This window comes from Rattus rattus, chromosome 4 (genome assembly GCF_011064425.1).
Source record: "Rattus rattus isolate New Zealand chromosome 4, Rrattus_CSIRO_v1, whole genome shotgun sequence".
NCBI classification, from domain to species: Eukaryota; Metazoa; Chordata; class Mammalia; order Rodentia; family Muridae; genus Rattus; species Rattus rattus.
Window position 1 is genome coordinate 58,440,805 of NC_046157.1, and position 21,493 is coordinate 58,462,297.

Here is a 21,493-nt window from a genome sequence, read left to right on the forward strand (position 1 = left end):
CTCTGAGACACTCACTAATCATAGTCAAGAATCCTTTGCCTAATAAACTTACCAGCAACAAAAAGCCAATCCTAATATTGCTAACTTTGTATATTGAATTTTAGCACATTGAATTTGGAGAATTTCAGAAATCACAATCATTAGCTATTTGGGTTTTTTCTCCTTCACCAAACATCATGAGTGATCTTTGCACATTACAAGCGAATCTAGCTTACTCTTTTGTGTAAAATATTCCATGTATTCTTTCATGTTTGTAACACTCAAACTCCTTCCCCTGAACTGTACTTTTCAAAACTTTCATTTATACAAAGCTAACATAACATACATTTATAACCCTAATGTGATCTAAATTTTTAGAATTTCCTGATAAACAGGTAAACAGTAAGCCCTGATTATCAATGTAATCAAAGGGGTGTTTCTCCCCTCTATTTCCCATTCTTACAAGAGTCCCACAAACCATTGTGATTTTTATGTTTTGTCAAATCAACTATTAGTGATATTTCAACTCGAAGAGTCCTCCAATATATGACATTTGTACTGCCTTTTCCCACTTGGGCAAATAGTTTTGCAGTATCCATCTTGAGGTAGGTATAATCATTTCTTTTCATGGATAAATATTTTATTAAATTGATTGTTAGCCAGAAAATATATAAAGCTTTATTTTTCATTTTGGGTTTTGTAATCATGCTGGTATAGACAAAAAAACTCATCACCAGTGTTTGTTTACATGTTTAAGATACCATCCTTATCTAGCCTGCCTGCACTATTATACATGCTCAGGGGCAATGTATACTCGATCCAATGTCTCCATGTCCTCAGCAGCACTTGGATAGTTGTACCTTTATTACAGTTTATTAATGGGTGGGATATGTAGAATGATAGGCTTTTTCATGAAGGTTAATGATTTGGTCAGCTTTCATGAGGCTATTTCAGTTCCTTAAACATTACGTAAATTCTTTATCATAGTTTTGTGTCCTAAACTACTTCTTTTACCCACTCCACTTCACACGGATTTCGCCCTCTTTATGGAGCTTACATCAGCTCAATAATCATTTCGTCATCTTTCAAATGTTGGTTTGTACCTTTTACCCCTTTGCCGTTTTCCCAACTCTTGCTTAGTCCAGGCTGACTTTGCGGATATGCAACTATATAGAGATCTAGGGATAGTAGTATGCATTTGCCCATCATCCTGAAAGTTGAGACAATTTTTGTCATGAAACATCAGTTTCTCTTTATGTGTTTTTAGTCAATGACTGATGTATTATCAGTATTGTTTTCTTGCTGTATAGACCAACAATACCTACATGGCGCATTCCTTCCATCTGCAAATCACCTTAGCTGTTATACTGAACATCATCTATACTAGTATGGACTGCAATTTGCTCTCATTTTCTCTAAGACTTGTAGCCTGGGAGTCTAATTAATACCTTTGCTATCTGTGCTTACTTTTATGTCTCCAGAACCTGGAATAGTGTCTACACTATGTCTTTTGTACTACATAGATAAACATCAAGGGCAAGGTGGAAATCGTAATACATACAGAAAACGGTATTGAGGACTCTATGATCGTACATTATTGACATACAGCTACTATCATTTTTTAAGGCTTTGAATGGTGTCAGAGAAGTGCCATTTGTTCTATGTGAAATCATTTATATTTGATTCTTATGTCTTTCAGTAAACTATTGATTGTAAATATAAAGAAAAGATTGTGCATATGAGCCAAGGAAATGGTGCTAGACCCATGAAAAAGTCATGTTAGGCATTTTTATTGCCTGTACTATCCTTTATTACACATATTTATGATTCTAACATGAAAAGTAATTACACAAAAGGTCACTTCATAAAGGGAAAATAGAATATAAATTAAGAAGCACCGAGAAAACCAAGAGGAAGGAAAATTAATGCTAATAGTATACAGAGATCTTAAACAGAACAAAGAAAAAGTTTCTACTTAAAATTCATGGTACAGCTACTAGAACTAGTTAATGAAATATTCATATAATTTTTAAAAATTAGACAATTCGTTGGTAATATGCCTTGGAGTGTGTCCCTACTGATGTATTGAGCAGTTCCGCTTTGCTTTATGTCTAAATATTTGAAACCAAGTTTAATTGACATCAATAGAGTTGCAACGCTATTTGGAAATGAGGCTAGCAGCAGGGATATATAATTGGGTCCAGTCTTCTGCATTTTTCCTGGGTTCTCTGGGCAGAAAGTCTTTGTATCTCGCTGAATCAGAAGAATAGGCCTCATGTGCTCATTCTCTTATGTGTACAGGTACATTCTTTGGGTTCTCTTGCATGCCCTTGATTTATTTACTTTGAATTCTCTGTGGTAAAGTTAATTTTCATTACTCTTAGGAATTAATATATTTTTTTTCTTTCTTAACCTGAAATGTCACTAGTGATAAAGCCTATTACATTTTTCTCAATACTGTATGTGGAGAGTCTGCTTTTCATAGAATAAGTGAATAAAAACCTCAGAGTTGTTGAATGGATGAAATGATTTATAGATCTCTCAAATTTCAAAGGACTTCAGAACTGTAATCAGAGTACATTGGAAGCTGAACCAGGAGAAACCAGAGTAAAAGTCAGACTAGGTTTTATAGTAAGACCTTGGCAATAAATAAATAAATGCACATTCATACAGAGAAACAGTTTTATATAAAAGAAATAGGACTAAATTCACTGAAAGTTTTCAGAGACATGGCATAAAACAGGACAAAAGTGGGATATCTGTCGTGTCAAATACCCTCTATGCGACACAAGGATTATAACATGTATGTCTGGTTTGTGTTTTTTAATTGTTTTTGTAGAAAAGAGTACTTTTCATCATTTTAGTTGATTTACAGTAACAATTATTGAAAATAGTGGATTTTTAACTAAATCAGGATGTTAGTTATTCTCTGGTTGTTCAATAATGGACTGTTGAAGTAACTGTAAGCTCTACGTATAAAAGTTTTATATAATTATTGAACTATTACACAATAAACCTCTTTTAAAGTGACCTTCTGGAAAGGCAAAGATTGAATCAAAGTGCAGGAATTTCATTTCTGTGAAGGACAAAAATGATAATGTTCAGGGAGACACTTTGCTTTCTAATCATCTTACTCAATTCAGTGGTAGACCTGGAAGAACTAGATAGGCGCTAAAATGCCCATTAACCTGTCACAATCAAATATCAGATGTCTTAAATGAATCTTCAGGCAGCGTTGAATCAAAGCCAAGATATAAATGAATTTTCTTTTAGATTTGTGTAATGCCTTTTTGTAATACAAAGAAGAGATGTCCTTTGGAATGTCAGATATAGGAAGTAATGACTTTGGTTTTCTAGTCAGAGTCCCATAGTGAACTTTACAGAGTCTAAGTTAATTCTGAAAATGACTTAGTATTCAGTGAATCATATATTTTTGAAGTTTTTTTTCTTATTAAATGTGTAGTATGCTTTTACAGTAATGTTGAAAATCAAGATTTTTACAATTTGATTGATTGATGTTAATTTAGCATATAATCAATATTTCTTAAGTCAAATTCTATCTGAACTAGTGTGAGTTATAAAAAGATAATGTGTTTAACTGTGGGGAATAATTAAAATCTGAAAGCCACTTTTCAATAATTTAATTAAGAATATAATACAGTAATAGAATAAGGTATTTGTTTTTGTCCTAAATTTGTTTATATACCATGTGCATGCAGTAATCATGGGTGCCAAAAAAGATTGTTAGGTCTCCTGGGACTGCAGTTACAGACAGTTGTGAGTAGCAATGTCAGCCCTGTGACTTGAACTTGGGTCATCTTGGAGAGTAGCCAGTGCTCTCTGCTGTTTCATGAAGTCTCCAGCTACATTATTTGCACTGTTAACAACATAACATGTTGCTCCATTCAACTAAAGTCCAATGCAAGTTTTTAACCAATAATAAATAACAGAACTATCCTTCTATTTACCCAGTTGTAAATTTTATGACCACTTAGTTTGTTTCCAAACATATCAGAATATATTTTTCTATTACAGGCATTGTTCTATGGTATATGGCTATAAAACAGAACTGAAATTTCTCACATTTATTCACTAATAGCTTTATTGTATGTTATAGGTTCAGTAGACTGGAAAATAGCAAAGCATTGGCCCAAAACAAAACATAGAGTTCAAAAGTGCTGTCTTGATTAGTAAGCAATATCTGGTCCAATAAATTAAATGATAGGGGAATCTTTCAGTATAAATATGGGTGCTAGAAGTAATAAAGGAGAAACACTTTGAGACAAGGACCTTGGGGTCTTAGAGAAAGCACATGCTATTCAGGACAGTAAAGGGAATTTGAAATAATTTGAGTAGATGGTATTCAAATTGTAAAATGTGCTCGAACACAAAGGTGGCAACACTTGAGGTCCTTAGCTGTCAGGCCGAAGGAGTGGAGTGTACTTGGGAAGTGATGATATTTGCAGTTATACAGGCAAGGTGGGATGAAATATTCATGAAGTTATTATGAAAATAAAAAATGCTGAGAAAATATATTCTTAAGAGCATGAGAAATGCTTTCTGCATTTGATATGGTTTTGGTCAGAAAAACATAAGAAATATATCCGTGTGTTTTGCACAGTTTGAAAGTCGCTCTGAGTAATGTTCAGCTAAAAGAATGTGCCTGTTCCCTCTTAAATCAAGAGACATATAAATATCCCTTGAAGAGGTACGAGGAGAGATTGAGCAGCTGTGCGAGTGCAGGATTGACTGACTGAAACAAAGTTCCTGGGAAGGGAAGCAGATGGCTGAGAAAGGTGACAGCCTCAGATAAGTCTACATTTAGAAAATGCATTAATAATTAAATTTCCAAACCTATCTAAGGCCAAGTATACTGGATAGGGTACGCCAAAAGTTCCTATCATGGAAAGAAATCCAAATCTCCCTATCTGGAGGAGAAAATTCCAGACCTGTACAAATGCTGGGTAAGGGGAATATCCTTGCATTTGCATCAGCAAGAGAGGCAGCAGTTCCAGAAATTTGAGTGAAGGCTGGGCTGCATTGAGGACTTTAATCTCAAAACAAAGTGGAGATTAAGTATAATCCTGCTGATTCCGATGCATTTGATATGTATCAAATGCTGATGCCCTTGAACTAAGAAAGCTGCTTCTGGAGATCCACACAGGAGAAGTTTTGTTTTTTTTTTGGGGGGGGTACAGATAATAAGCAATTTACATGTTTGAAAGGTTGCTAAGACATCATAAGTGGAGTATGATGACTGAAAAGCTTTAGGGCATGTCAAAAGCCTCCAGGGTTGCTCCAAAGTCAGAGTCTGCTTGGAGAGTCTAAAGAGTAGTCTGCAGAAAACACTGTCCATAGGACAAAACTGCAACCAGCAGACTGGGAAAAGATTTTTTACCAATCCTACATCTGATAGAGGGCTAATATCCAATATATACAAAAAACTCAAGACTCCAAGAACGAAATAAACCTATTAAAAATGGGGTACAGGACTAAACAAAGAATTCTCAACTGAGGAATATCAAGTGGATGTGAAGCACTTAAAGACATGTTTCACATCCTTAGTCATCTGGAAATGCAAATCAAAACAACCGTGAGATTCCACCTCACACCTATCAGAATGGCTAAGATCAAAAACTTAGGTGACAACAGATGCTGGCTAAGATGTGGAGAAAGAGGAACACTTCTCCATTGTTGGCAGGATTGCAAGCTGGTACAACCACTCTAGAAATCAGTCTGGAGATTCCTCAGAGAATTGGACATAGTACTACCTGCGAACCCAGCTATATCACTCCTGGACATATACCCAAAAGATGCTCCAACATACAACAAAGACATATGCTCCACTCTGTTCATAGCATCCTTATTTATAATAGCCAGAAGATGGAAAGAACCCCAATGTCCTTCAACAGAGGAATGGATTAAGAAAATGTGGTATGTTTTCACAATGGAGTATTAAAAACAATGACTTTATGAAATTCTTAGGCAAATGGATGGAACTAGAAATTATCACACTGAGTTAGGTAACCCAATCACAAAAGAACACACATGGTATGCACTCATTGATAAGTGGATGTTAACCCAAAAACTCACAATACCCAAGATACAACTGACAGACCATATGAAGCTCAAGAAGAGGAAAGTCCAAAATGTGAATGCTTCAGTCCTTCTTAGAAAGGTGAACAAAATACTCACAGGAGGTTGAGGGTGGGAGGGACATGGAAGGAAGAAAGGAGGGGGATGAGGGGAAAGGGGGACAGGATCAGGTATGGGAGAAGACAGTGATGATATACAGAGGGTCAAGAATCTAAACTGAGGTATGTAGCAATGGGGATGTGGAACTGGGGGTAGTCACCAGCAAGTCCCAGATGCCAGGAAAACAAAGAGGTTCTCAGAACCCGACAGAGATGAGATTAGCTGAAATGCCCAACAAAGTGGAGAGACTATATCCAGAGGTTAGACAAAGCCCCTTGTTGGGGGATGGGGCCACCCACTCATCTCCAAATTTTTAACCCAGAATGTCTCCTTTCTAAAGTGTGGTTCAGAGACTGAAAGAAAGGTTATCCAGAGACCTGGATGATCTATCCCATATACGGACACCAAACCCAAACACTATTGTGGATGCCAAGAAGTGTTTGCTGACAGGAACCTGATATAGCTGTCTCCTGAGAGACTCTGCCAGAGCATGATAAATACAAAGGTGGACACTCATAGCCAACCATTGGACTGAGGATGGGATTCCCAATGGATGAATTAGAGAAAGGATTGAAGGAGCTGAGGGGGTTTGCAACCATAGGAAGAACAACGATATCAACCAGAACCTGCAGAGCTCTCATGGATTAAACCACCAACCAAAGAGTACACATGGAGGGACCCATGGCTTGAGCTGCATATGTCGCAGAGACTGGCCTTGTAGGCCATCATTGGGAAGTCTAGATTCCCCACTGTAGGGAATGCCAAGGCAGTGAGTTGAAAGTGGGCACCTTATAGAAGAAGGGGTGGATGGGATAGTGTGGTTTTTTGAGGGGAAACCAGGAAAGGGGAAAACATTTGAAATGTAAATTCATAAAATATTCAACAAAAAAAATAAAAAAATAAAGAGCAGCCTGAAACAGGTAATTGTGGGCACCATGAAAACCATGAAGGAATTTCTTGTATAAGAAATTTGTGATTATTTTTTTAGATATCTCAATCTTTTTTAAATTTCATGAATTCTCATTTTTGATGTTCTTCTTTTCTTCCACTTAATTAGTTTGGTGAGAGATTGTCTTATTTTCTTAAACTTCATTTTACTATTATGCATGAGTTAGAAAATATGTTTGGGTGCAGAATTCATTATCAAAGTTCTTTAAGATTACTTTTTTTTGGTAGAAGGCAAATTCTAAGCAATCTCTCAGTATATGATTATATAATAATACATTGACAAAATTATAGAACTAAAATGTATCTTTCTCTATCCCATAATCAATTTCATGTTGCATAAAAATCTTGATGTGAATTGAATTTTGATGATCCTAAAATTACTATGATAAAATTTCACAAATACAGAGACATTTATTTTAAATTTATCCACATAAAAAAAATCATCTGAAAGAGAACAAAGCAGCAAGCACAAGGCCTGCATAGTCTTGATCTGCACCTGGTCCTCTGCAAATGTATCATAGTTTTCAATTTTGTTCTTTTAAGGGACCCCAGAGTATGTGAACGAGTGGGTCTCTCGCTTATGCATTTGTTTGGGCTCTTTTCCTTCTGTTGATAATTTTTATTTTAGCCAATATTTTATTTTGTTATATTTTATTATTACCATTTGGAAGCCTAGTTTACTTCTTTCTTGCCTTCCTTGCGTCTTCCTTCCTTCCTTCCTTCCTTCCTTCCATCCTTCTTTCCTTCCTTTTTTTCTTTTGGGTTGTTGTTGTATTTTGTTTTTCAAGACAGGGTTTCCTTGTGTACTTCTTGTTGTCCAGGAACCTACTCTGTAGAACAAGCTGGCCTCAAAGAAACAGAGATCCACCTACCTATACCTACTGAGTCCTTGGACTAAAAGTATAGGCCACCACAGCCTAATGCCTGTTTTTTTTCTAAGAGGGGCTAGGAAGAGAGGGGAAGTGGGGAGAAACTGAGAAGTGTAGAAGTAAAAGAAATTGTGTCAGTATACATTGTATGAGAAAATAATCTATTTTCAATAAAAGGGATAAAAGTTACAAGAAATAGTAGCAAAAAGATAACAGAATGTGGTTGATAAAATATATGTGAATGAACGCCTTATGTATCAAGGCTGTCCTAGAAGGTGACTGTGGTAAATGAGACACAAAATGCCATGAAGAAGCGAGTACAGTCACTGTACTCTTCAATTCTAAATGTGTTACCAGAGTATTTCATTGCCATGCTTACATAATAAACAATGAATTTGGGGACCATTTTTCATCATCACAAGAAATCGCCCCTTTGTTTTCTTTTCTGAATGATTCTGCACAGAGCCCGGATGGCCGCATCGAAGTTAAAGGGCAGCATGGCCGCTCTTCACTGCACATCAGAGATGTGAAGTTGTCAGATTCAGGAAGATATGACTGTGAGGCTGCGAGTAGAATTGGCGGGCACCAGAGAAGCATGCATCTTGACATCGAATGTAAGTCATACTCAGCATGTGTGGTAACTGTAGTCATTGAGGTGGGTTGAGAAAATATAAGGCATATAAGAAAATTAAAATGAACAGTAAGTTCACCTTTTTTCTTATTCAGTGCATAGCTTCACACAGAAGTTGAAGGAACAGTTATCTAGGAATGTCACTGTACATGGCTATCTTTTGAAATATATAACTGAAAATACTAGATCAACAGAGCCATGCTTGTTTGTGATAAGCCCTTAGACTCCCCCCACCTCCCTCCCCCCCCTCCCCCCTCTCTCTCTCTCTCTCTCTCTCTCTCTCTCTCTCTCTCTCTCTTTCTCTCTCTCTCTCTCAGTGTGTGTGTGTGTGTGTGTTTATATGTGTTTATATTTGTCTTAAATATATAGATGTGTTTTCAGTAATTCCTAATTTCATTGAATTAATTCCATCAGTATTATAAATTGAATGCAGCGACATATGTTAGTCATTTATTTCATCAAAAAAGTGCTTATTGTCTGTAAATTACTATTGTTAAAATAGTAATTGATAAAAGATGTTGTGCATGATTTTCATGATTAGGTGCATTCAAGACTGTGTAGAATTCTGGAACTACTTGATTAAAGGCTAACACAAATTAACCATCTAATAGCTTAATTCATAACATGGGATTTGAAGTAATTTTCTACATATGTTTTCTTTTATTTATTAATCATTTTATTTGTTTACATTTCTAATGCCCTCCATCCCAGCCCTCTACTCTATGCCTTTAAGAGGGTTCTGCCCCATCCAACCACCCACTCCCACCTCACCCCTCCAGTATCCCCCTTCTCTGGGGCATCAATTTTCCATAGGACCAAGTGTATCTCCCATCCAACTGATGCCTGACAAAGCAGTCCTCTGATATATATACATATATATATATATATATGTATATATCAGAAGCCAGAATCCATGAACTGGCCCATGTATACACTTTGGTTGGTGGTTTAATCCCTAGGATCTCTCAGTGGTCCAGTTAGTTTATACTCTTGCTCTTCCTACGAGGATGCAATGCCTTAATCTCCTTCTCCCTTTGCTTCACTCTTCCATTAAGATCCCAGGATCAGTCCAATGGTTGGTGCTGAGTATCTGCCTCTGTATTAGGTGATGGCAGAATCTTTAAAAGGACAGCCATACCAGGCTCCTGTCTGCAAGCAGATCTTGGCATAAACAATAGTGTCTGGGTTTTAGTGTCTGCAAATAGAATGGATTGCACTGTGGGACAGTCTCTAGATGACATTTGCCCAGGCTCTTCTGGTTTCTTTTTTTTATTGAGAAGTCTGGTGTAATTTTGATAGGTCTGCCTTTATATGTTTCTTGTCCTTTTTGCCCTACCATTTTTAATATTGTTTCTTTGCTCTGTGTATCTAGTGTTTTGACTATTATGTGACAGGAGGAATTTCTTTTCTGGTCTATTCTATTTGATGTTCTGTAGGCTTCTCTAATTAAGACCATCTCTTCCTTTACGTTTGGGATGTTGTCTTCTATGATTTTGTTGAAGATGTGTCTTGACCCTTTTCATTGGGAATCTTTTTCCTCTTCTATTCCTATTCTTAGGTTTGGTCTTTTCCTCGTGACATGAATTAAGTGGATATTTTAGGTTAGGAGCTTTTTGCATTTTGCTGTCTTTGATTGCTGTGTCTATATCTTCTATGGTATCCTCTATGCCTGAGAGTCTCTCTTTTATCTCTTATTTTCTGTTAGTGATGCTTGCATCTGCAACTTCTTATCTCTTCCCTAGGTTTTCCATTCCTGTGTTGCCTCTCTTTGTGATTTCTTTATTGTTTGTATTTCCATTTTTAGATCCTGGATGGTTTTGTCCAATTTCTTTACCTGTTTGATTGTCTTTTCCTTTATTCCTTAAGAGATTTCTGTGTTTCCTCTTTCAGAGTTTCTAACCATTCACCTGTGTTCTCCTCTGTTTCTTTAAGAGATGACCTCCTTAAGGTCATCTATCATCTTCATGACATAGAATTTTAGGTCAGAATCTTGCTCTTTACATTTGTTAGTTTATCCAGGCCTTTCTTTGGTAGGTTCCAGTGGTGACAAGTGGCATTGGTTTCTGTTACTTATGTTCTTGCTCTTGTCTCTCACCATCTGGTTATCTCAGGTGTTAACTGGCCTCGCTGTCTCTGATGGGACTCATTCCCTCCAGTGAGTCTGATTATGACGTACCTCCTTGAGTCAAGCTGTCTCTGCAAACATGGTTATGAAGCACTTCCTTGGAGTCAGGTGGTCTGTGGATGTAGACAAGGGGTAGGGAGCGCTGGAGCACCTATTCTGCTCCTGGGTGCATTTATGGACCAGAAGGATGATGTGGGTTTGGCAGGGTGGATAAGTTCTGAGTCATCTGGGCCCCGTATGGGTGCCAGTTAGGCCAGAATTTGGGGCAGGGTTGTTTTACCTGTAAGCCTGGTTGTGATGGACTTCCTGGGAATCAAGTTGTCTCTTGGTGTGGGAGGGAGTCTGGAGCACTGACTCTACCCTAGACTGGGTTGTGACCCAGAAGTCTATATATGTTATTAAAGAGGAAGAATGTAACATCATTCTCAATAACTACATGTGAACTCTAAAAAGAATTCACAGTGCCTATGGAGTAAAAGATAAGACTATGTAGGTATTCAATACAATTGGCAGAAAATAACTCTAGTGCTTCCCAACCTCAACTTCATACAACAGATTGTGTTCAAGAAAAGCCCACAATGTGACATTTGATGCCAAATTGTAGAAAAAAGCAAGTTCTTGTATAGATAGTCCATGACATCATAATGGATTCTGGAGTGTAAGCATCCCTCCTGTTCTCTACCCTACTTCCATTTTCCTAAGTGCTTTGCATTTCTTTTATTTTCCCTTTTTTAAATTAATCATTTATTCACTTTATATTCCCATATTAGCACCTCTTCCGCCCAGACCCCCTCCCAAGATCCTCCTGTTTCTTCTTCCCCTTCTGTGAGGCTTCCCTGGGATTCACCCCACCCAGGCACATCAAATCACTGCAGGAACTAAACACATCCTCTCCCACTGGGACAAAACAGGGTATCCCAGTTAGGGGAAAAGGATTCATGGGCAACCAACCTTCAGGGACAGCTCCCTGCTCCAGCTGTCTTGGGACTCACAAGAAGACCAAGCCGCTCATCTGCTACATATGTGAGGGCTTCCTAGGACAATTGCATGTTAACTCGTTTTCATTGGTTGTTCATGCTCTTGGACCCCTCAACAGTACAGGTCATTTGACTCTGTTGGTCTTCCTGTGGAGCCCCTATTGCTTTTGGATGCCTCAATCATTGCTCCAGCTCTTTCTGATGACTGCCCAGCTCTATCTAATGTTTGGCTGTGGGTTTCTGAATCAGTTTCCATTTGCTGCAGGGTGAAACTTCTGAGTAGAGCCTCTCCAAACATTTGCTAGAATCCTGTCTGCAAGTTTAACAGAGTAATAGTATCAGGGATTGGTTCCTGCCCCTTGAATGGGTCACAATTTGGGCCAGTCTTTATTTGACCATTCCCTCTATCGTGTTCCATCTTGAGTCCTGTACATTGAAATGGTAGGGTTTTTTTTTTTCCTTTTATTAATCATCGTATTTGTTTACATTTCAAATGATATCAACATTCCTGGTTACACCTGCATAATCCCCCATCACATATTCCCTCTCTCCCATACCCTAAGCCTGCATAAGGGTGCTCCTACATTCATTCCTGTCCTATTGCTCTAGTATCCCCTGCCCTGGGGCATCAAACCTCCACAGGGCCAAGGGTCTCCCCTCCCTTTGATGTCAGATAGGCCATCCTTTGCTACCTATGTATCTGAAGCCATGGATTCCTCCATGTATACATTTGGGTGGTGGTTTATTCTCTGGGAGCTCTGGGTGGTCCAGTTAGTTGATATTGTTATGGGGTTGTAATTTCCTTCAGCTCCTTCAGTCCTTCCCCTAGCTCTTTCCTTGGGGTCCCTGGCCTCAGTCTGATGATTGACTGTATCTGCATCTGCAATAGCATTGGAGTTTGGTGTCTACAGATGGATGAATCCCTAAATGGGGAAGTCTCTGAATGGCCTTTACTTCAGTCTCTGTTCTAATTTTTTTCCCTCTTTCCTTTTGGGTGGGTGGCCCCATCCCTGAATTGGGGACCTTGCCTCTCTACTGGAGGTGGTCTCAACAGGTTTTTGTTTTTTTTATCTTGATTTGTAATTTTTTTTTATTTTTTTTATTTATTATTATTTTTTTTACTTTTTTTTTATTAACTTGAGTATTTCTTATATACATTTTATACATTTCGAGTGTTATTCCCTTTCCTGGTTTCCGGGCAAACATCCTCCTCCCCCTCCCCTTCCTTATGGGTGATCCCCTCCCCACCCTACCCCCATTGCCGCCCTCCCCACAACAGTCTAGTTCACTGGGGGTTCAGTCTTAGCAGGACCCAGGGCTTCCCCTTCCACTGGTGCTCTTACCAGGATATTCATTGCTACCTATGAGGTCAGAGTCCAGGGTCAGTCCATGTATAGTCTTTAGGTAGTGGCTTAGTCCCTGGAAGCTCTGGTTGCTTGGCATTGTTGTTCATATGGGGTCTCGAGCCCCTGCAAGCTCTTCCAGTTCTTTCTCTGATTCCTTCAATGGGGGTCCTGTTCTCAGTTCAGTGGTTTGCTGCTGGCATTTGCCTCTGTATTTGCTGTATTCTGGCTGTGTCTCTCAGGACAGATCTACATCCAGCTCCTGTCTGCCTGCACTTCATCCATCTTGTCTACTTGGATGACTGTATATATATGGGCCACATGTGAGGCAGGCTCTGAATGGATGTTCCTTCTGTATCTGTTTTAATCTTTGCCTCTCTATTCCCTGCCAAGGGTATTTTTGTTCCCCTTTTAAAGAAGGAGCGAAGCATTCACATTTTGATCATCCGTCTTGAGTTTCATTTGTTCTAGGCATCTAGGTAATTCAACATTTGGGGCATAATAGCCACTTATTAATGAGTGCATACCATGTATGTCTTTTCTGTGATTGGGTTAGCTCACTCAGGATGATATTTTCCAGTTCCAACCATTTGCCTCATGAATTTCATAAAGTCATTGTTTTTGATAGCTGAGTAATATTCCATTGTGTAGATGTACCACATTTTCTGTATCCATTCCTCTGTTGAAGGGCATCTGGGTTCTTTCCAGCTTCTGGCTATTATAAATAAGGCTGCGATATGAACATAGTGGAGCACGTGTCTTTTTATATGTTGGGGCATCTTTGCATATGCCCAAGAGAGGTATAGCTGGATCTTCAGGCAGTTCAATGTCCAATTTCTGAGGAACCTCCAGACTGATTTCCAGAATGGTTGTATCAGTCTGCAACCCCACCAACAATGGAGGAGTGTTCCTCTTTCTCCACATCCTCTCCAGCATCTGCTGTCACCTGAGTTTTTGATCTTAGCCATTCTCACTGGGGTGAGGTGAAATCTCAGGGTTGTTTTGATTTGCATTTCCTTTATGACTAAAGATGTTGAACATTTCTTTAGGTGTTTCTCAGCCATTCGGTTATTCCTCAGCTGTGAATTTTTTGTTTAGCTCTGAACCCCATTTTTTTTAATAGGTTATTTGTCTCCCCTGCGGTCTAACTTCTTGAGTTCTTTGTATATTTTGGATATAAGGCCTCTATCTGTTGTAGGATTGGTAAAGATCTTTTCCCAATCTGTTGGTTGCCGTTTTATCCTAACCACAGTGTCCTTTGCCTTACAGAAGCTTTGCAGTTTTATGAGATCCCATTTGTCGATTCTTGATCTTAGAGCATAAGCCATTGGTGTTTTGTTCAGGAAATTTTTTCAGTGCCCATGTGTTCCAGATGCTTCCCTAGTTTTTCTTCTATTAGTTTGAGTGTGTCTGGTTTGATGTGGAGGTCCTTGATCCACTTGGACTTAAGCTTTGTACAGGGTGATAAGCATGGATCTATCTGCATTCTTCTACATGTTGACCTCCAGTTGAACCAGCACCATTTGCTGAAAATGCTATCTTTTTTCCATTGGATGGTTTTGGCTCCTTTGTCAAAAATCAAGTGACCATAGGTGTGTGGGTTCATTTCTGGGTCTTCAATTCTGTTCCATTGGTCTATCTGTCTGTCTCTGTACCAATACCATGCAGTTTTCATCACTATTGCTTTGTAATACTGCTTGAGTTCAGGGATAGTGATTCCCCCTGAATCTACCCTTTGTTGTGTATTTCTGCTAAAGAGAGAGGAGAGGGAGGGAAAGAGCAAGTGCAGTATCAGAAAGATTGAGGGACAGGAGAGAACTACAGAGGGTTGGAAAATCAAATAGAAATATGTAGCACTGGGGGATGGGGAACTGGGGTGGCCACTAGGAAGTCCCAGAGACCAGGGAAATAAGAGGCTCCCTGGACCCAATGGAGAAGCAGAGGTTGTAAATCCTCTCTAATCTCCAGCTGTGGCTGCATGTGTTCCTTGCTGCATGCCCAAATGCTCTGGATTCTTAAATGAAACACACACACACACACACACACACACACACACACACACACACACACACACACACAGCCTTAATTTTTATTATGCCCTGATCAGCTCAATGGTTGGGATACTCCCAAACCTTCAAGTTGTTAACACCTCTCTCTGATACTCCTGAATAATTATGTACTAAAGTCTATGTCCATCTTTGGTATCCCAGACCCCAACTGGGGAGGGGCCCCTTCGACCACAATCCCTGACTGTTAAATGTTGGCCATCTCTCTGTCTCTCTGTGATCCACTTCTCCTTTTCCAGCAATGACTATTAGAAATCCTTTTCCCTGTTGTTCCCATGCCTAGGGAAATCTAAAGTCCCACTTCTGTCTCTCTGCCCAACCACTGGCCACCAGCAACTTTATTTACCAATTAGAGACAACTGGGGGCAGGGACCCTCAGCACATTACAGGCAGACATGCAGGTTCTCCTGTGATTTTGGGAGTCAATTTAACACAAATAGCATTAGAGTCAATCCACAACAGCACGTACTGTAGGCAGGAGACATTTTTGGTTGAAGGTTTTGTTAGTGAGTTGCTTACAGACTGAAAGAACAATTCTTAACTTCCTATGGAAAAAATGACAAAACAAACAAACAAACACCCAGGCAGGATATCTAAAAACAATTCTGTACAATGAAAACTTCTAGAGTTATCACCGTCCCTGTTAACTGTATTATATTGGTAGAGAAACAGATGAGTTTGACATTAACTGACTCAAGCCAGTAATCAATTCCAAGCTATTGAGGCAATGCTGTGACTTTTTTGTTCTGTTTCAGATAGTATTTAATTTTTCTTTTAAATTTTTGATCCTGTTCTGTGTTATAAAATTAGTATTTTTCCTTTGAATTTTTCTTGGACCCTTTATGTAGTTCATTTTTCCTACCATCTACCACACACGTAAACCTTGTCCAAAATATCAGGTCTAAACAAACTGCAATGAATTAAACATTTGGTTCATTTTCAGGTTCACATCTGTTAATTTTCTTTTCACTTTGGGATTGGCTATACTCTTCTGGTTCATTAAATTTAAAGATAATAATGAACTATTTCATAGATACTGTAAATATGGTATCTGCAAACTCTGAGTATTTTGTAAAAATAGGAGAATTTTTGAAGCTAATAATTACCACAAGATTTTTTTGTTGCTGTCTTTAGCATTCATTTGGAGCTTTGCTGTGTTGGCTTATATGCACCCAGTGTAAGCAAATGTCCAAGTTTGTTTGACATTTCTGTGGTATTTTACACAGAACTTTGCCATTGCCATTTCTGAAAACTACATAGGTTTGCCCTCATTGCTCCTTACATGGGCTGACTCCTTCCAATCATCTGTACCTTTCTGGACTTGTCACATCTAGATATCCTTAGAGCTGGCTTTTTATGGACCGGAGAAAGAAAGAAAGGAAGAAAGAAAGAAAGGAAGGAAGGAAGGAAGGAAGGAAGGAAGGAAGAAAGAAAGAAAGAAAGAAAGAAAGAAAGAAAGAAAGAAAGAAAGAAAGGAAGAAAGAGAGAAAGAAAGGCAAACACATAAAGGACTGAAGTTTTGTTTTGGATTGGTTTTGGTTTCGTTTCTTTTAAGATCTATCTGACTTTCCCTTATTGTCTACAGAGTCACCTTATCATTTTCTTTGGGGAGAGTGGGAAATAGATAATTGTCTTTGATTTTTTTCTAGACATTTAAATTCTAATAAACCAATGGAAATAGACTATGATGGGATTAATATTTGACATCATAATATACATAGAACCACCTTATATTGTATTTGTAATACAGGTTAAAAAATGAAAGTAGTTATGTGTGGTAGCTCACATCCTGTCTTAGGGTTTTTGTGTTTTAGTGTTTTTGCTGAGGCAAAACAACATGACCCAAAACCAAGTTGTGGAAGAAAGCTTTACACTTCCAGATTATAGTCCATCATTGAACGAAGTCAGAACATGAAATTAAGCAGGGGTAGAATGTGGGGGCAGGAGTTTATGCAGAGGCCAGTAAGGGGTGTAACTTAATGTTTTGCTTCCCATGGCTTGCTTAGACTGCTTTGTTATAGAACCCAGGACTACCAGGCCTAGGATGGTACCAATCACAGTAGGCTTGTCCCTCCCTCATTAATCACTAATTGAGAAAATGCCTTACATCTGGATCTCATGGAGGTTTTTCTCGATAGAGGCTCTTTCCTCTCTGATTACTCTGGGTTGTGTCAAGTTGATGCACACATACACACACACACACACACACACACACACACACACACACACACACACACACACACACACATACACACACACCAGCCAATACCCATGCCTTAGAGGCTGTGACAGGAGAATCACTCTAAGTTCTAGCTTGGACTTAAATCAACCTCGCTAAATTTGATAGGGTGTTTATCTAACTACAGAAGGTTCAAGGTTGCTAATTTCTAATAAATAAGCACACGTGTGCCTGTTATAGCAAAAGACTATAAAATCAGATAATAAAATAACTTTGCCATGTAACCACCTTAATTTAAAACAAAGATCACAAAACATAGTACAGAACAACTGAAATCAATCAAAATTAGATAAGATGTTGTAAGTAACAAAGATTTATACTAATAATCTTTATAGTACACGAGAGGCCATGAAAGTGACTGTCTTAATTGACTACTCTTACAGTACATATGTCTGCCATAGTTTTATATCCACCTTTGCATCAAGAATTGAGTAAAGATTATGAAAACATGAACATTACAAAGTATAACAAGAAGTTACCACAAAGGTCTTTTCTCCTAAACCAAACATCTACAATGTAACAGTGCCAAGAGGCAGTTGAACGAATCAAGCCAGTTTTAATTTGAAACCTGTGTGGTTTAGTACAATAGCATTAAACTAAGAGTGTTTCTTTCCCCTCAAACCCCTTTGTGTTTTAACTTAAGCCTATTTCTTGGCATTCTGCCTGTTCATTTGCTATGTTTCAAAGGTGTCACCTTACTCTGAAGCCAGAGTTGAACTAACGCTCTAATTGAGAAAACAAAGGAGATAGCAGGATCATGGTATGTGTTTTAATGCAATACTCCCCAATTATATGATATGTCTCATTCCTATTGGGATGTCATTAAGTTATGTGACCATATCTTATATATTAAATAATAAATAGACTTAATTATTTTGAGAGGAACTTACCTCAGTTACTTGGTAGCAATGCAGAGTAAGAAATATTCATGATTTTGATTTTAAGTACCCTTCATTTAATTTATAATACATGAACAATTGCAAATGAAATTTCTTTGGCATTGTCAATGTATGTAGTAATATCTGGCATATTCTGCAGTTAGATAAACATAAACAATCTTACAGCTCAGTATCAGAATGATTTAATATTTTCTATTTTTCATATTTTATTTAATAGCAGTTATTTGCTTCATTGTTTAATTATTTGCTCAAAAGTATACATTCTTTTACTATAATAGTGACGCTATTACAGGTATCGATACCATGTATAGAATAAAATAGATAATATATATGCTCAACATTAATATCTAAAACCTTTCAGTAAACATTTAGAAATGAAAAATTCCCTTGTCATAGCCTATAGTTAATATCTGTAATTATGTGTTTGTCGTATGACTCCATCTTTCATAATCACTCTAATTCATTTAATACTGAAATTTTAATGAGTATTGTTCATTTGCATATGTAAATTTATTCTCTTGAATATAACAACCTACTTACATATGCTTCTTTTCAAGAAGAAAACCAATAAAATGTAAAGTATATAATTTCTTTTAAAAGGCCTCAGAAGAAGATCATTTCAAAAACAAGAATGATGGAGTCTTTCTTTGCTTAGCAGTAGTGTTTTTGGTTTTTCTTTCTGTTTGTTTGTTTGGTTTTTCCCTAATGTTACATCTACTTCCTATGAAAATGTGAAAAGTCACATTCTTAGTGGTTTATATTCCAAGAGTTACTCTAACTTTATGTTAATTTCTCTATTTCTGGCGGGTATTATTTGATTCACTCCCAAATTTATTAAAATATGTTTCAAAGCATAGGGTGATGAACAGTTTTAGGGAATTTTAAGAAATGTCCAACCCTCGAAATGTCTAACTTAACAAACTAACACATTTCAAACATTAAAATCAGGCCTTATATATAACTTCTGACATATCATTTCTTCTTCTTCTTCTTCTTCTTCTTCTTCTTCTTCTTCTTCTTCTTCTTCTTCTTCTTCTTCTTCTTCTTCTTCTTCTTCTTCTGCCTTTACCTCTCTCTTTTTTTTTTTTTGGATACTTTTTTATTTACAATTCAAATGTTATTCCCTTTTCCGGTTTACTGGACATAAGCCCCCATTCCCCCTCCCCCTTCTTCTATAAGGGTGTTTCCCTCCCCATCCAAACCCCCTTACCGCACCCCTGACATTCACCTACACTGGGGTTCCAACCTTGGCAGGACCAAGGGCTTCTCCTTCCTTTGGTGCCCAACAGTGCCATCCTTTGCTAATTATGCAGTTGGAGTCATGGGTCAGTCCCTGTACAGTCTTTGGGTAGTGATTTAGTCCCTGGGAGCTCTGGTTGATTTGCATTGTTGTTTTTATGGGGTTGCAAGACCCTTCAGCTCTTTCAGTCCTTTCTCTTATTCCTTCAATGGGGCTCCTGTTCTCAGTTCAGTGGCTTGCTGCTAGCATTCACTTCTGTATTTGATATGCTCTGGCTGTGTCTCTCATGAGACAGCTATAGCCAGTTCCTGTCAGCTTGCACTTCTTAGCTTTATCATTACTTCTTAATATTTGTTTAATTCCCATCAACAATGAACCTTACTTATATCCTCCTTGTGTTGAGGTCCTGGAATTGCTTCAGAAACTACACCAACTCTGATCTCAGTCAGAGAGAGAGAGAGAGAGAGAGAGAGAGAGAGAGAGAGAGAGAGAGAGAGAGAGATTTACTAAGTGTACCTCCAATATTAAGCATACAACTGAATGATACAGGTATTCAGATTGGCCATTTTTCATTCAGGGTTTTTCTCACAAACAACTCTGTCACTCAAGTTGCTAATTAAGACTAACTGGGAAATGAATGACAATAATAAAATAGTATAGCTGAGTATTTAAACTAAGAACTCAGAATGTTCTAGAGGATAGAATTGTGAAATCAGTATAAAAGGATGGTCAGGTTCCTGATGAGCATTGAACTCCGTGCCTTTCCTTGGTGCATGGATAAACAAAAACCTTACGTTTGTCTTTCACAAAGGCAATGGTCTTATCACAAAATTTCCTCTATAATCATGCTCACAATAAAGTAATTGGCCCTCAAAGATTCTGCTTACAAAGGACACTGAAGAAAAAAAATTTTCAACATATAATAATTTTGAATGACACACTCAAGTCTATAACATTACTGTCTACTTCCTTAGTTACTTACAAAGAAGCCTTCAGATATTATGACAGCAGATTTCTAGACCTCTATTCCCACTGAGGTCATGTCTCAGCTTTCTGTGTCTTCCTCAACATAGACTAAATCCAAACAATGATGTATCAAGAGTTTGTGAAAAGTGATTGGTAGTCTATTCCTCATTGGTTAAACTTCCTAATGATGCAGTACTAGTAAAATCATACTTTTGAATTAAAACTAGTGCAAATGAAACTAAAGAGTAGCACCTGTGTTACAGGTGTTAGACTATAGGGATGCAGGTTGTGTACTTTGCTTCTGATGTGATTAAACTGCAGGAACCTTGCAAGGGGCCATAAAGATTTCAAAAGTCAAAGGTAATTAATATCTACAGCAAAATAGTGTTTACCCATTATCAAGGGACCACTGTACACATGAACTCACAAAGTCTTTCAGAACCACATGCACAAGACCTGTATAAGACTTGAGGTAGCCGAGATCCTAGCTTCGAAATGGAAGGGGTTCATAAATTCACATCTCTTACTCAGGGTTTATTGAGGATTGCTGGGGTAAGATATTCAGTTTTCTTCAGTGCAATCATCATTGAGGGGTCACCCATGATACAGTAGATGGTACTATACCCCTGTACAAGCAATACTCAGTGGAATTGACAAGTTTAAAACCAGAGTGCAAGGAATAAGGAGGACTTAGAGGGGAGGACAGTGAGTTTGAATCACAAGTCATGTTAGGAGTACAGTATTTTGCAAGGAATCAAACTTCTTTGAATAATCATCACATATGTGTAAAAAGAAGCAAGAGACTCAGTAAGTTTGCTTAAGGTAAAAAAGTTAGTAAATATTATTCTTCTGTATCTCCATTTTAAATCACTTGAGTATAGTTATTTTTCTCCATATGCTAGCATAACACTAGAAGTTATATTATTGAGGCTCTTCATATGTTCAGTGTGATTGAAAGTGATATTGCACAATGTCTAGAATTACCTTAGGAATGGTATAGAACATGGAATGAAATC

At 37.9% G+C, this 21,493-nt stretch overlaps 1 protein-coding gene across 1 annotated transcript in view; it reads left to right on the forward strand.

The window, feature by feature from the left end:
• Ncam2 (neural cell adhesion molecule 2) overlaps nt 1–21,493 on the forward strand; it is a 468,347-nt gene that overhangs the window by 291,094 nt on the left and 155,760 nt on the right. The window contains exon 9 of the mRNA XM_032900505.1: nt 8,455–8,605. Within this exon, the coding sequence (XP_032756396.1) occupies nt 8,455–8,605 (151 nt within the window). The remainder of the gene's footprint in view (nt 1–8,454; nt 8,606–21,493) is intronic.